General features: G+C 48.8%; 1 protein-coding gene across 2 annotated transcripts in view; it reads left to right on the top strand.

Annotated features, from left to right (window-relative positions):
- Positions 1-15,215, top strand: part of GCN1 (GCN1 activator of EIF2AK4) — a 728,660-nt gene that overhangs the window by 587,403 nt on the left and 126,042 nt on the right. For both annotated transcript variants that reach the window (XM_078667658.1, XM_078667659.1), the window contains exons 50-52: positions 3,139-3,252; positions 3,489-3,719; positions 4,147-4,340. In XM_078667658.1, coding sequence (XP_078523784.1) covers positions 3,139-3,252; positions 3,489-3,719; positions 4,147-4,340 — 539 coding nt within the window. The remainder of the gene's footprint in view (positions 1-3,138; positions 3,253-3,488; positions 3,720-4,146; positions 4,341-15,215) is intronic.

The raw sequence follows: 15,215 nt of genomic DNA, 5'->3' as shown, positions 1-15,215 counted from the left end.
GGAGTCTTGGGGGACGCGTTTCTGTTGAGTTGGGATTCGCAACTCCTTTACGCGTTTCCTCCCATACCCGTGATTCCTCGGGTTCTGAAGAAGATTCGCCAAACTGGGCCCAAGTCCTATTGTTTAAATCTCCTATTGTATTGAGATTTTTATAGGGTTTAACAAATAAGTTTCCTCCTACTCCCTTTATTGTGCCTCAATGAGACTTGAACCTGGTTCTTAAATTTTTAATGGGTTCTCGGTTTGAACCTCTGCACAGGTGTCCTTTGAGACTTTTGTCTTTTAAGACTGTTTTTCTTGTCGCAATTACCTCGGCAAGGAGGGTAAGTGAGCTTGAAGCTCTTAGTTCAAAGCCCCCTTTCTTGACCATTCATGCTGAACGAATGGTTCTTAGGACCAGGGCTGCTTTTCTGCCTAAGGTGGTAACTCCCTTCCATTTAGGACAGTCCATTACCCTACCTACCTTCTATCCTCCCCCTCACCCTTCTAAGGAGGAGCGGCTTCACCGTCTAGACCCTAAGAGGGCGGTGAGCTTTTATCTTGATAGAACAAAAGACTATCAAGTGGATGATCAGCTCTTTGTGGGATTTGCTGGCAGCAGAGAAGGAAGAGCTGTACACAAGCGTACGATCTCAAGATGGATTATTCTTTGCATCAAGATCTGCTACGCCCTGGCTGGTAAGGAACCTCCAGTGGGTATAAGGGCTCATTCTACTAGAGCAAAGTCATCAACATCTGCTTTGTCTAGAGGTGTACCTGTAGAGGACATTTGTAGAGCAGTGACATGGGCCTCCCTCCACACTTTTGCAAAGCATTACTGCCTGGATAGTGAGGTGAGGACGGATGGCCATTTTGCGCGCTCTGTCCTTCAAGATTTTCTGGTGTAGAGGAGTGGACACCCTCCTCCGGGAGTGGGGACTGCTGTGGGAATCTGTTCACAAGGTGATGAATCCACTGGCAGATGAATCCACCAGAAGAACAAGTTACTTACCTTCGGTAATGCTTTTTCTGGTGGATACAGTATCTGCCTGTGGATTCCTCACTGACCCACCCACCTCCCCGTTGTCCACTCTTCTATACCTGAATTTATGACAATGTTTAAATGCATTTATGTGTTTATATGGTGTTTTTCATATATTGTTTACACACTAAGTGGAGATTATGTACTGTGTACATTGTATATGTATATGTCTACTATCATTGGTCCGTCCGGGTGCCTCGAAGGGACGGAAAAAAGGGCGGAACTGATGTCATCACGCCGACGTAGGCCTAATAAGGAGTTCAATTCAATTCAATTCAATAAATTTATATAGCGCGCTACATACCCAGAGGGTCTCAAGGCGCTTGAAGAAGGGTGGGGAATTACTTGTCGAATATCCAGGTTTTAAGTTGCTTTCTGAATGCTAGGTGGTTCTGAGTGATGCGAAGGTGAATGGGAAGTGAGTTCCAGGTTTTAGCCGCCAGGTAGGAGAAGGATCTTCCTCCCATGGTGGATTTGTTGATGCGAGGGACAGCAGCAAGGGCTTGGTTGGAAGAGCGTAGCTGGCGGGAGGGGGTGTAGAAGGAAAGTCGTGTGTTGAGGCATTCGGGTCCAAGTTCGTAAAGTGCTTTGTGTGCGTGGGTGAGGAGGCGGAATGTTATCCTCTTATTGACGGGGAGCCAGTGGAGGTTTTTCAGGTGACCAGAGATGTGGTCTTTACGCGGGATGTCTAGTATGAGTCTGGCTGATGCGTTTTGGATGCGTTGGAGTTTTTTCTGAAGTTTTGCGGTGGTACCGGCGTATAGGGTGTTTCCGTAGTCCAGGCGGCTTGTAACCAGTGCGTGGGTGACCGTTTTTCTAGTTTCGGTGGGGATCCAGCGAAATGTTTTTTTGAGCATGCGAAGAATGTTGAAGCAAGATGATGAAACGGCGTTGACTTGTCTGGTCATCGAGAGTGAGGAGTCCAGGATGACGCCCAGGTTCCGTGCGTGGTCCGTCGGGATGGGTGCTTTTTCAAGGGCCTCTGGCCACCAAGAGTCGTCCCAGGCGGAGTCAGTGACGAACTGATGTCATCACGCCGACGTAGGCCTAATAAGGAGTCAGTGACTGCAGTCGGAGTCGAACGCGATGCCGTGCTCCTATGACGTCATCCACGCCGGCGTGCTACAAAGGAATTTTCCGAACGTTGCTGATGCAGGGGGATATTCACAAGGTGAGGAATCCACAGGCAGATACTGTATCCACCAGAAAAAGCATTACCGAAGGTAAGCAACTTGTTCGTCCTTGTCATGGTTGTGATGTAGTGTGGGTGCACCCATATATCTGTCCCCTTCAAGAAAGGAAGATAAATCATATCTTCCCACCTGAAAATGGCAGCATCTAAATCCAGCACTATGCTGCCTAGCATCAAGTGGGCCCTGGACAGGCCATAACAAATTCCTTATAAGTGGTATTTAACTACGCTGTGGATTGTATCAAATGATGCCAGCAATCAAGTGGTTTCTAGTGTTGCAGCCATTGTATCAAAGTTGACATGCTTGAGGCCAGGGTTGGGAACCAGCAAAGATAATCTGTCAAGCTGTTAGTAATAGAAAAAGAAATAGATTAGAGATAAGTGATATAATAAGGGGAGAAAGGCAGATACCAGTGGTGTGCTGGGGTCTCCAGCAGAAAACAAATTAAAAGACCAACATCCTAGGTGCACCTGCTTGCCTGAAGACTAAGTGGGGTCCAGTGACACCAGCAGCCTGCAGAGGCTAAACACGACTGGGAACAGTTTCCTAGCCAATGGTTTCCTGTACCACAGGCTATATATCACAGCACAAATGCAGTTTTCTCAGTAAAAGAAGGGGTCGATTGAAGAAGCAAAAATGCTTCAAGGATTAGGTGATTGCTGAATACTAGTAGTGAAAGAAGGAGTGTGAAGAGGAAAACAGAGGTGTTAAAAAGTCCAGTGAGTGCAGCCATACAGACTAGGAGATTGGATCATGCATATTTGTCTTCAGTGTTTTATAAAACTTTAAGTCAAGGTTTGAGACACGGATGTTTAATATTTAAGAAGTGTATGGTACTTGTATTCCAAGCCATTAATTTGAGTTGTTGGCCTGAATGTTTTTTTTTATTTCTCCCTTTCTCTGATGTACTGCCAATATCTGCAGAAATTGGATGCTGGGAATCAGCTGGCTCTCATTGAAGACCTTCACAGGGACATCCGTATGGTGGGAAACGAGGTTAAAGGAGAGCACGTTCCAGGATTCTGCATTCCCAAAAAAGTAAGAAGGGTCATCATCTCTGAGATGGTTTCCCAATAACAACTTTCTCATATCATTCACTGATGTCGAGTACCTTCGTAAAAACCTGTAAATATTATCCTTATGGGGCCAGTGATTAATATTCTATCTGGGCAGGATATCCTATTTCGATTTGGTATAATTATTTCAGAGGATGATGCTTTGGAGTTGACCTAGGAGGATACTGTCTAAATGTTTATTTCCCCATCTTGTCTCAGGGTGTAACCTCCATTCTTCCCATACTGCGTGAAGGGGTGTTGACTGGAAACCCAGAGCAGAAAGAGGAGGCAGCCAAAGCCTTGGGGCTGGTTATTAAGTTGACATCGGCAGATGCTCTTAAACCCTCTGTGGTTGGAATCACTGGACCGCTCATCCGCATCTTAGGTGACCGTTTCAGCTGGAATGTGAAGGTGGCACTTTTGGAGACACTGAGCCTGCTACTAGCCAAGGTAAGCTGGGATGGACTATCAATACTTGGCCACCTTGCTTGAGAAGGAATGCATGTCATCCATAGTGCATAATACATTTTGCAAAGGGTTCTGTGTCTGGTGAAAGGAAGATTTGTTGAGCCTGGTAGTTGACCCATGTGTACAAAAAGTATGGCAGTCATGTGCAGGACGTGATAAGAAAATCGTTTTCAATATGTAGTTTGGTTGTTAAAGGATAACCTATCCGTGCCTGTTGAGAGGCTAGATAGCTGTGTACAGGACCTGAAGTTTGGGATTTGTAGGTATCCATGTGCCAGACTAGGACACAATACAAAACAGAGTGGCTGCTAAATCACTTCGGTTTTTCTGTGTTTTTCATCCTGTGTTGATGCTCAGATGCTGTTGTCGCTTTGAACTTTCTTATCGTGACACACTTCTTTTCTTACAGGTTGGCATTGCCCTAAAGCCTTTCCTACCTCAACTGCAGACAACCTTCACTAAAGCACTACAGGACTCCAACCGCACAGTACGACTGAAAGCTGCTGATGCACTAGGAAAGCTCATAGCTATACATACCAAAGTGGATCCTCTTTTTGTGGAACTTTTAAATGGGATCCGGACTAGTGAAGACTCTGGAGTTAGGTATGTACTCAGAAGGTTTTGCAATCAATGCACTGATGAGTGTAGCAATGAGACGGTGGCACAGCTCTTGAAAAACAAGTGCATGAGAAAGGCTGAAACATGATTAGGAAATAAATGTTTGCAGAGTCTGGAAATAATATATTTGCATTGTGGTGCATGAAGTTCTTTATATAAAGATAATCACCAGTGCACAACAGTGATTCACCCTGGTGTCATGGCAAAAGAACATGGAAAGGGGAAGTCTGTGGTACTCTAGATTGTAGTCTAGCAGTAAAGACTGTGGTGTTCGATCTCAGGCTACCGATCTGTGCTGTTTGTTGCTGCTTCATTTTAAAGTGGCTGATCTATTCCAGACTTTCTATTCCAATGATCTCTTCTAGCAGACCGATTTCTTTGCACATTGGATTTCAAAATGGTTTTACAGTTTTATTTAAAGACCAAGGATATTTGAAATATGAAACAACCATGCTCATAGCGTGTATGGCTGTAGATACACAGATGCTGCATATTCCAGTCATCTAATTTTGAGCTTGGACATTTGCAACTTGTTTTTCTTCAAAGTCGTCTTTCTAGTCACCAGGTATGGTATGACTCCTTCCCTAGGTAGTAATGCTCATGGGCTCCATTGTTCGATTGTGTTTGTCCACCATCGGGTTCGGGGGTGTATCAGCGTTGCTCCCGGACTCAACGCATTAGAGGTTGAATGTTCGCTGCAGCGGGACCCTTTCTCTCCACTCCCATCGCTGAGAAGATTTCTACATTGACAGTCGTCCCTCCTCTTCTCACTTTAGAGACCGTACACGATGAATAAGAGAATACTGGGACAAAGGCACTCCATCCACCTCAGTTGCAATAGCCAGTTGACACCAGCCATTGCAACAAGTCCATGTTGAGAATCAGGAATACAGTCAAAACCCAAGATCGCAAAACACAAAAAGCTGAGGCGAAGCTCCACCCCTAAGAGGGTCAGGCATCAAGCCCCATGCTTAACCCTCGGGCTTCGGTGAGCATTGAGGCAAGGCATCAGAGCAGAGACGTAATCGAGGCAAAAGCCTCAACCCCCAACGGTCTTTGAGTCTTATTGACGTCTCAGCGCTGAGACATCCAAGCACATGGCAAAGCTTAAGGCCCCGTTTAAACCAGTGTGCGCCCAAGCATTGCTGTCCACAGCCGGCTTTAAACACTCCGAAGGCTCCCCCTCGAGAAGCTTCAGCAGAAGCTTGATGGAGTTAGATCATTATCCCCCCTGCACCGGCAAAATAGCTGCTAACCCCTGGAAGACTTTGCCCAAGACTCCATAATGAGAAGCCCTGCCCCTAAAGGCTCAAAGACGAGGCTGCAAGCCCTTCCCCTCCTTCAACACCAACTCCACCTGCAACGTCTCACCGTACGGTACCTTCACCTTCTTTACCGCCCCATGTTTGCCACTGGAGTCAATGTTGTCCTTTTTGGACTCAGGCAGCCTTAGGCCCTATTCCCCTGTAGAGGGCTTGGAAGACCCTCTGTACGAACACCCCACACATGCCCCATTGGAGACTATGAAATAGAACCCTTTGGGTACCCACACCTAGAACATGTCCCTGTTAAGGGACCTCCCCAATCAGATTACACCACTGCATATCATGGGGTTATTTAGTGCCTACTGTACTGTAGACATGAATGTTATGCCTGAGGACGATGGTTTCTGGTCGAGACACTATCCAGGACAGTGTGTCCCTCTTGTGTCTTTCAATGCTAAGGGGTGTAGGAAGCTGACTCTGTCTATACTATACCAAAGTAAGGCATAGTGTTCAGAGTCCAGGGAGCCCCCAGAGGTAGAGCAGAGGCTAAATTCGGTACGTACTAACAGCTCTCTTTTTGGTAGTGTGGGTGAGCAGTTAGGCTTATCGAGAGGGTGTGTTAAGCCTTTATTGTATTCACTCAATCAAGACTGATGGCATTCACTCAGAGGCAGAACCCAGACCAATTCGGTAAGTATAAAAATACTTGTATTATTTCTAGAACCAAGCAGGACTTGGTACAGGTAGGTAAATATATACTTTCAATTGTAAACCTTTACACGGAAATGCAGTTGGGAATGGATTTACAAATATTACAGGGTGGTAGGGTTTCAAACAACAAACCTTAAATTAGACTTTAATTGCTTTTAGAATACTTTTTGATTACTTTCAGATTACAATGACTATCTGGGGTGATAGGCCTAGAAAACACACAGAGGGATCTCCCAATACAAGGTAAGTTAGACTTTTTAGACTTTGCAGTTTAGTTATCTTTTCTCCATTCAAACATCAGTTCAACGTTTTAGGCCAAAAATTTCAAACCATGTGTTCCTATGGGGGAAAAATGGTTATCGGTTTTACAGGTAAATAAATGTCTTAAAAGTGGGAGTTTTGGGGGTAAGGACCAAGGTTCCCCAAGGTCAGATAGGCTCTCAAATTGCACCACCAGCTGCACTCTGCTACAGAGTGCAGGACGTCAATGTTAGCCAATGGGGCTAGGGGGCACCTTGGTTGGGGGCTGCTCACAGGCAGTCTACTCTCTTGGGAGCCAAGCTCCTAGGATTAAGGTCAGGGCAAAGAGGGTGCCAGGTCTGCACCACCAGCGGTGCTGTGCTAGCTGGGTGCAGGGTGCTTAGGAGGGGTCAGTAGCTGAATGCAATCCTATGGAGGTTGCTGGTTTTGTTGATGGCATTCAGTTCTGCCAGGGGTTTTGGAGGTCACTGGCTGCAGGGCAAGTCGACTTTTGATGCAGGATCTCCGGAAACTACAGACGGGCCAGTAGGGCTGGGGCCAAGTCAGTTCTTCCCTGTAGTCTCCTCTGCTGTGCAACTTCTGTCCTCCTCCTTCATCGGTTGCAGAAATCTGCCTTCTGGGTTCAGGGCTGCCTGCTAAATACTTTATTCAGGGGCGTTTTACGAGTATTTTGGTAGTAGTCAATGGGCTACTGAACTTCGGTTGACTACACCCTTGTTTCGCTCACCCCACATGGAGGAGTGGGCACAATCCCTAATTCTGCTTGTTGAGTGCCTGTCATCTGCAAGATGGCCGGCACTGACAAATAGACTTCAACTCGCCTCCCCATCTGAGGAGTGGGGTTGGCAGAGATGGGCACACCTTCTGGGCTGTTTTAATTTTTCCGGCCTTTCTTTCCGACGAAAAGGGGGTGAGACAGGAAGGGGGCCTGCTTCTCACAGCAGAAGATGCTGGAGGTCGCGTTGCAAAGACAGCAAGCCCTTTGAAGCTTTCCTGCAACAGATGGCTCTTCCTGACCTGGGGAAGTGTGAAAACCTCTGCTAGGCTTTGTTTCTGGGCCCAGGGAGCAACGGCTGCCACCCCAGGGGCCAAGAAACGTGTCTTGTGGTGGCAGGCTGGTGTTTAACAGTCAGGGAACCCACCAGAGGCTGGTTGTTTTTCTGGGGGGCATCTCTAAGATGGCATCTCTAAGATGCCCTCTGAGTGCATTGTATAATAAATCCAACACTGGCATCATTGTTGTTTTATTATGCTGAGCAGGTTGCTACCAAACTTCCCATAATTTAGTAAAGCCATTATTGTGCTGTGGGGTTTGTAATGACAAACGTCCAGACCATATACTCTTTATGACTTTACTGCACTATCTGAAAGAGACACGTTAGTGATAGATTCCTTACCTTAGAATATCCCCGTCGGTAGGCGTCGTCTGCGGCTCCGCGTCCGTCGTGGGCGCCGTGATGACGTCGTAGGAGTACTCAGAGGACGCCTCCGCGTGCTGACGTCAGTTCTTCTTTTTTCCGCGCCAGCAGCGCAGATCCGGAAAAAGTGGTACCTTAGTCAATTTTTGACTAAACATTTTAGGATCCTTTTTTGATCATCTTTCGAGTCTTCGAATCCGTACGGTGCCGGTAGGGATGCCAGGTTTTAAACCCTGTGAGGACTGTGACCGACTGATGTCGGTCACCGACCCTCACCGTCGGTGTCTCCACTGTCTCGGCGTCGACCACGATGACAAGACCTGCTCCGACTGCCGGGCCCTAACTTCGAAAGCTAGGCGGGAGCAGTCCCTCAAGCGACTCGAACTCCGGCAGTCAGCCCCGCGCCGCGAAAGGTCCCGGTCCGGACGGAGGTCGAGGGACAGGTCGCGGGAGCGGAGCCATCATAGCTCCGGGAGTCGACATCACTCCTCAGGTTCGAAGTCGTCAGGTAAGCACAAGAAGTCGAAGAGACGTCATCGCTCTTCTGACTCCCCCCGACACTCGCGCGACGCGGCTGGGGTTCGGGTGACACCGCCCATACGGCTCCGTCGGAGACGCCGGTGTAGCGTCCGGGCCCACACCCTCCGGTTCCTGGACCGCACGCGACGCCGGAGGAGATCGAGCGTTTCCTCATGGCCATGAGGTCCCTCAGCGGACCCGTCTGGGGGCCCTAGCGAGTCGGGTGCTTCGGCCCCGACGCCGGCGGGTGCTTCGGCCGACGCTTGATCTGCTTCTGGATCCGGGTCGTCGCCGGTTGACCTGACGACCTCACCGGTGCCGGTCCCTCAGGTGTCCCCTCCGGCACCGCCCTCGGGCAGCGCCGTCCCCGATGCATCCCCCAATCCGGTTCCGGCGTCACTCTCGACGCCATTTGGAGAGTTTTACTTCAATGAACCGGCCCCATCATTTGACACCCCTGAATTTCAGGAGATGGGTGATGAGTATTGGGAGGGGTCTGAGGACCCTCTGACACGTGAGTGTCAGTCCCAGGAGGACTGGACAGGTGGACTTGGGGATGCCAGTGGTCTGGACACCTCGCCAGACACTGGTTTTGGATCACCTGCTACCGTGGCTACGGTGGAGGAGGCAACCTTCAGTGTGGTGTTGACGCGGGCGGCCAAGGCCTTGGGCCTTGAGCTCCCCGTCGCGGCCGTGAGGACTAACCTCCTCACTGAGGTCCTTAAACCGCAGTCAAGCTCGGCTGAGCCTCTGCTGCCGTTTAATGAGGCCTTAACCGACGTTCTTTTGGGCTGGGGAGTGCCCTTGCAGGACATTTGCCAGGCAGCTACGTGGGCCTTCCTGCACAAGTTTGCAAGACACTATTGCCTGGACAGTCAAGTCCGGAGGGATGGCTTCTTTGGCCGTTCCGTCCTCCGGGACTTTCTGGTGTGATTATTGGTGCGCAGACCCACCACCGGGGTTGGTATTGCTGGGGTATCTATTCTAAGGTAAGGAATCTATCACTAACGTCTCTTTCAGATACACAAGTTACTACTTGTGTAACGATATATCTGTAAGAGACATTAGTTAGTGCTAGATTCTTTACCGACCCACCCATCCTCCTCGTTCTGCGAACCGATATCTAGGTTTCAATGGCACCAGTGTTGGTTTTTAGCATGGCTCTGCGTTTCTGGTGCGGAAAAGCTGTGTCTAAGAACTGACGTCAGCACTCGGAGGCGGTGTCTAAGTACTCCGACGACGTCATCCCGGCGCCCACGATGCCGACGACGGACGCGGAGCCGCAGACGACGCCTACCGACGCGCAAGGGTACTGCTACGCAAAAATTTCTGGATCCAGTCTGACGCCTGGGGATATTGTAAGGTAAGGAATCTATCACTAACTAATGTCTCTTACAGATATATCGTTACACAAGTAGTAACTTGTGCTACAATGTCGAAGAATGGACTCAGACACACTGTAGGGGTACAGTGCTCTTGCAACTATTCCCTCAGCAGTGGTATAGTGCACCCAGCTAGAGGGGTGACTTACCTATACCATAGGTAGTGCGTTGCATGCATGGCACACCGGTATGTGTGCCATGTCAACTCTTAGCTTTTCTCACGCAGCCTGCAATGGCAGTGTGTGTGTTAAGATATAGGAACTCCAAGGTTGGCACAATATGTGCTGCAGCCCTAAGAGGCCTTACTGGTCACAGTGCCCTGGGTACCAAGGGTACCTTTTACACAGGGGACCTGCATGTGGCCAGAGAGGTGCCAATTGTGGGTAGAAATGTACCGTTCTGGGAAAGAACACAGGACCTGGGAACCTGATTGGCAGGGAACGAGGGCACATCAAGTCAAAGTGCATCAGAAGTCTGGCACACATTGTGTGAGGAGGTTTGGGGGGGTTCTGCTACAGAAACTCACTTTCCTACAAAGGGCATGATAAAAACTACAAATATGAACCTTCTCCCTCTGATCCTTGTACATCAGAGAGCATATCCACAAGAATCCTTGATGGTTTCCTCCACCCCTAAGTGAGATGCGGCCCAAACTATAGGCGGCGATCCTGTCTCCTGAGAAGGACAGCAAGCACATCAACTCAGCTGGCAAAAGGGTGGCAGTCGGTGACCCCACCCACTGGCACATCACAGTTTTGTGGGACTCCTGTCGCGCTATGACAGGGCACAAGGGGAGGAGAAAGAAGCCCTATTTAAGGGCTTTCCTGATGACTAGAAATCAAGTACAGGAGTGAAAAGTTAGCACCATATGCGCTCTTAAGACGCATTCGCGAGCGAGGTAAAGACCTCCAGTATCCTACGTCGCTACTCCTTGCCAAAAATCACCTCTCATGATCAAACTCGGTGATACCAGTGGCGACAGCAGGCCTGTTTCCAATAGGGGGTAGAGGATACTCACGGGATACTTTCCTGAGCAACAGCTCCAAGGGACTCCTGACAAGAGAGCCTCTACCTCCAAACATTGGCTTGCCCTGCATCCTGCTGATTTCATAGCGCCTGTTGGGGGAGTTCTCAAGGCTTTTTTCCCCACAAGGAGTAAATCACCACAGATCAGTGGGTTTTATCCATCATCGAGCACAGCTACAGCCTTAAGCTCACCTCAAGCCCACCAAACATGCCACCTCACCCACACACCCTCAGCCTGGAACACCTGCTTCTCCTACAGGAGAAGGTTTAGGTGCTCATACTGTCTCTTTTCCAGCCACATCGTCAACTCAAAGTCCGAGCATTGATGCGCCTCCTGGGAATGATGGCCTCTTATATAACCATAGTTCCCCATGCCAGGCTACACATATGTCCACTATAGCAGTGTCTTTTGGCACAGTGGTCTCTGAAAAGACACGAGATAATATCTATTGTTGATTTGGGTCCTCACCCATCGCTCTGCGCATGGGGGAACAGCAGCAGCCTGTTGCAGTGCAGGACCATTCCACAAGTCAGCGTTATCGCAGATGCCTGTGGAGGTGTGCATCTTCAAGACACCACAGTGTGAGGTTTGTGGTCCCTTTGACCAACATGGTGTGAGAAAGTGCCCTCTTTCTTGCATGGTATGCCCCCACTTTTTGCTCAATTGCTGATGTGCTTTGACAGTGTGTCCTGGGCTCCTGCCAATCAGGTACCCAGGGCCTGTGTTCCTTCCCTAAAACTGCATTGAAGCCTAAACCCAATTGGCATCTCTGGCCACATGTCAGCCCCAGATAAATGGTACCCTAGGTATCCAGGGCGCTGTGACCAGAGAAGGCCCCTAAGGGCTGCAGCACTTATTGTGCCACCCTTAGAGGCCCTATGCCCTGACACATAAACACTGCCTTTGCAGGCTGAAAGTCTTGGTGCAGAACAAAACAAAGAGTCGACATGGCACACATCCCTGTGTGCCATGCCAAAAAAAACACTGCCCTGGCATACATCAGTCACCCCTCTAGCTGGGTGCCCTATGCTAGTTGTTAGGGTACAGGTGCATGAGCCCTGTACCCTTACAGTACCCAGGTCCATTCCTGGGAGGTTGTCATTACGAACTCCACAGCACCATAATGGCTACACTGAAGACTGGGAAGTTTGGTATCAAACTTCTCAGCACATTACACCCACACTGATGTCAGTGAGGGATTTAATGTAAAATGCACAACAGAGGACATCTTGGAGATGCCCCCTGAAACTCGACCAACTCCCAGTGACCTGACTGAGAGGCTACTACCCCCAGACATGTTTCCTGGTCGAGAGCTTGCCACTCTCAGGGGCCTGAAACGATGCACATCCTGGGACGAGGTGCCAAGCCTCCTCCTCCAGGATGGGCAGGGTTCACGAAGGAGAAGCTTCAAAGGCATGCCGCCTTTGTGAGCCTCTCCAGACCATTTGCTGCTTTCAGCAACTGGTCCCCACTGGTTCTAACCCCCACTGTGGGCTGGAGAACCGGCGTAAAAAATAAGTAAGGAAAAGAGGTGTGCCCACCTCTGGCAACTCCACCCCTCAGGTGGGGGAGGCGAGGTGAAGCACAACCTCGAGTCCCTGCCATCTTAGGGATGGGGGACTCAGCCAACCAGGGACAGGATCCTGCCCCCCTCCCACTGGAGAGTTGCAGAATCGGGGTGTACCCACCCCAGGGAAGGGACCCATTGGTCCCTGACTTTTACCTGCCTGTAATGTACCAAAAATTAGTATTTAGGGGGCTCCCTGAACCTTCCTTCCTCAGATACAGAAACAACCAGAAAAGGACAAGAAGCCGTGCAGAGCTAACAAGAGGACGACGCCCACTGACTTGGCGCCAGCCCTACAGGCCTATCTCCCCTCGAATGCCACCATTTTGAGCAATGCCACCCTTCCCATCACCGAGAGGGGGAGCGTCGACCAGAAGGCCATACACCCCTTCAGGGCTCTTATACAGCGCCCTACATTCCCCTCCAGCAAATCCGTGTCATCACGATAGATTTGGACCCCTAGGTAGGTGAAGCATGTCGGCTCCCACGTCATTCCACGTGACTCCACGCCGGACCGGAAAAAGGCACGTCTTACACCAGTTTACCCTAAGGCCAGAGAGTTCTCCGTACCGCAAAAGCAAAGAAATGGCTCCCTGCAATGCTTCTACTGTATTCTCCAGGAAAAGGAGCAAGTCATCCGCGTATAACGATATGCATTTTGGTGCGCCCTCGAACCTCAAACCCTGATATATGCGTCCTGACTGGGCTTGTACCGCGAGGGGCTCATGAGTAGTGACTACTATGATGTATAAAAAAGAAATCGGAGGAGGTATAGGCCGAAAATGTTTGTCACTGACAATCTATTTGCTAGATTTCAAACTAACAAACTCTATGGCTGTGTTATCATATTAGGTAGTGTTTATTGCATTTGTATCGCCTCCGAACTCCTTATGTTTCACTACAGGTTTTGTCAATCGTACTAGAATAGGACAAGTGCCAGAGACTCTAAATAATGGAATATGATATATATAATCTACTTGTCCCTCTGATTTCTATTTTTGACTGCAACGTTAACAACTAAGTGAGTTTGAGACCCTTCTGCTATGTTTCCAGTTAAAACCTTCTTAGCCTAACTACTCCCTCCCTGCCAGTCATTAGGTTTTGGTGTGTCAAAGACAGCCCCCAGTCCAGTTAATAGGTAAATAGTTCTGTGTTGAGTGCCTTTAGCCAGTCTTTCTGAGTCCTGTAACCACATTAGAGTTGAGCATTTATAAAGTTTCAGCAATTATTATAGCGGAACAAAGGCTGTTAAGGGCCAGTATCCACTATGCAGTCCCCTGCGGTATAAAGCGTTAGGTGCATTTATAAAGAAATGGTTGGTGGCAGTCGTTTTTCAGGCTCTGGGATGCTTGCCGGACTGGAGCACCCACCAGAGTCTCGGTCTCAACCAGTGACCTCTGGTAAGTGGAGTTAAGGGTTATGGTCAAGAACTAAACAGGCTATATTGATGTTTCAAGCGGTTAAAGATCGGCACATCTACCTGCAGCCAATGGTATGCTCCCCTGATAGCAGGAATGCAGAGACTAAACTAGTGTCTTGAGCTGGATGGAGGCCGAAGCATACACCCTAGGATTATTGTGCAATCTAGGACTGGGCAGGCTAACCAGGATGTCTTGCATGTCCTTGTCCTCAGACATTGTCTTTTCGTGATTAAAACCTTGTGACTCCTGGACAGATTGGTCCTTCCTACCTATTAGTTTAGAGACATTGTTTATAAGAATTCAGACGAAGCACAAGTTACCGTAAACAGCAGACAAGAGGAGGTCCTAAATGATGCAGTCCTACTTCAGGCCATGGATTTCACCAACAGCAGCCCGTTCAGTCACACAGCAAACAAAGCTCTGTAGCAGAAATGGCAATGGCAGAGGTGGCTCCAACAAGAACATCTTTGCCTGCAAGCAGTGACTCGCCCATCATTTCACTTGATCACACAACACCTGTCTGGGGATGATTGAGGGTATTCTTTCCACGGTGGAACGAAATAACCTCTGAAAATTGGGTGCCATCTGTTGTACAGAGGTGGCTACCACACCGCCAAACACAGCTCATCATCGCCATGTAATAAATCAAGACCTTCTATGCAGGACGACATGCAGGTGCAAATGGCCAACAGCACTTTTGAACCGGTACCCCCTCACCAATGTAGTCTATCCCCTCTTCTTCCTTAGCCCCCAACTCTCCAGCCGATCCCAGATCTCAGGCCCCTCAAATGGTACATCCTATCAAAGCACTGGTCTACTCAACAAGATGTCCTCTTACTGCTCCCCAGACATTAATAACATTGTGACCTTTGACATGAAGGACCCACACTGACACATCCTCGTTTACCCAGTGCAGGTATCCACCTTGTGGTAAATGGACAACTCTACCAATTCAAACTAGTCTGCTTTAGGGTCACAACGGCCCTGAAGGTGTTAAACAAATGTGTTGCGGTGGTGGCTGCACACCTGCACAGAAATGCCTTTTATGTTTTTCCTTACCTAAACCATTGGCTGATAGAGAGCAGCAGCCAACAAAGATGCCCAGCACTCACTGAACAACATTGTCTTTGTTGCACATGCTAGGTTTCATAATCGGTGCCAAAAAGTTGTATTACATACCACAGCATCTCCAGTCTCTTCTAGGAGCTGTCCTGAACTCCATCCCAAGACATTTCTAATCAAATTAAGAGAAGTGTGATGGCAATCTAATGACTCTTACTTCTTTTTTC

The sequence above is a fragment of the Lissotriton helveticus genome, chromosome 11 (genome assembly GCF_964261635.1).
Source record: "Lissotriton helveticus chromosome 11, aLisHel1.1, whole genome shotgun sequence".
In the NCBI taxonomy this organism is placed as follows: Eukaryota; Metazoa; Chordata; class Amphibia; order Caudata; family Salamandridae; genus Lissotriton; species Lissotriton helveticus.
The sequence above is the reverse complement of the archived record's forward strand: the minus strand, read 5'-3'. Positions and strand labels throughout refer to the sequence as shown.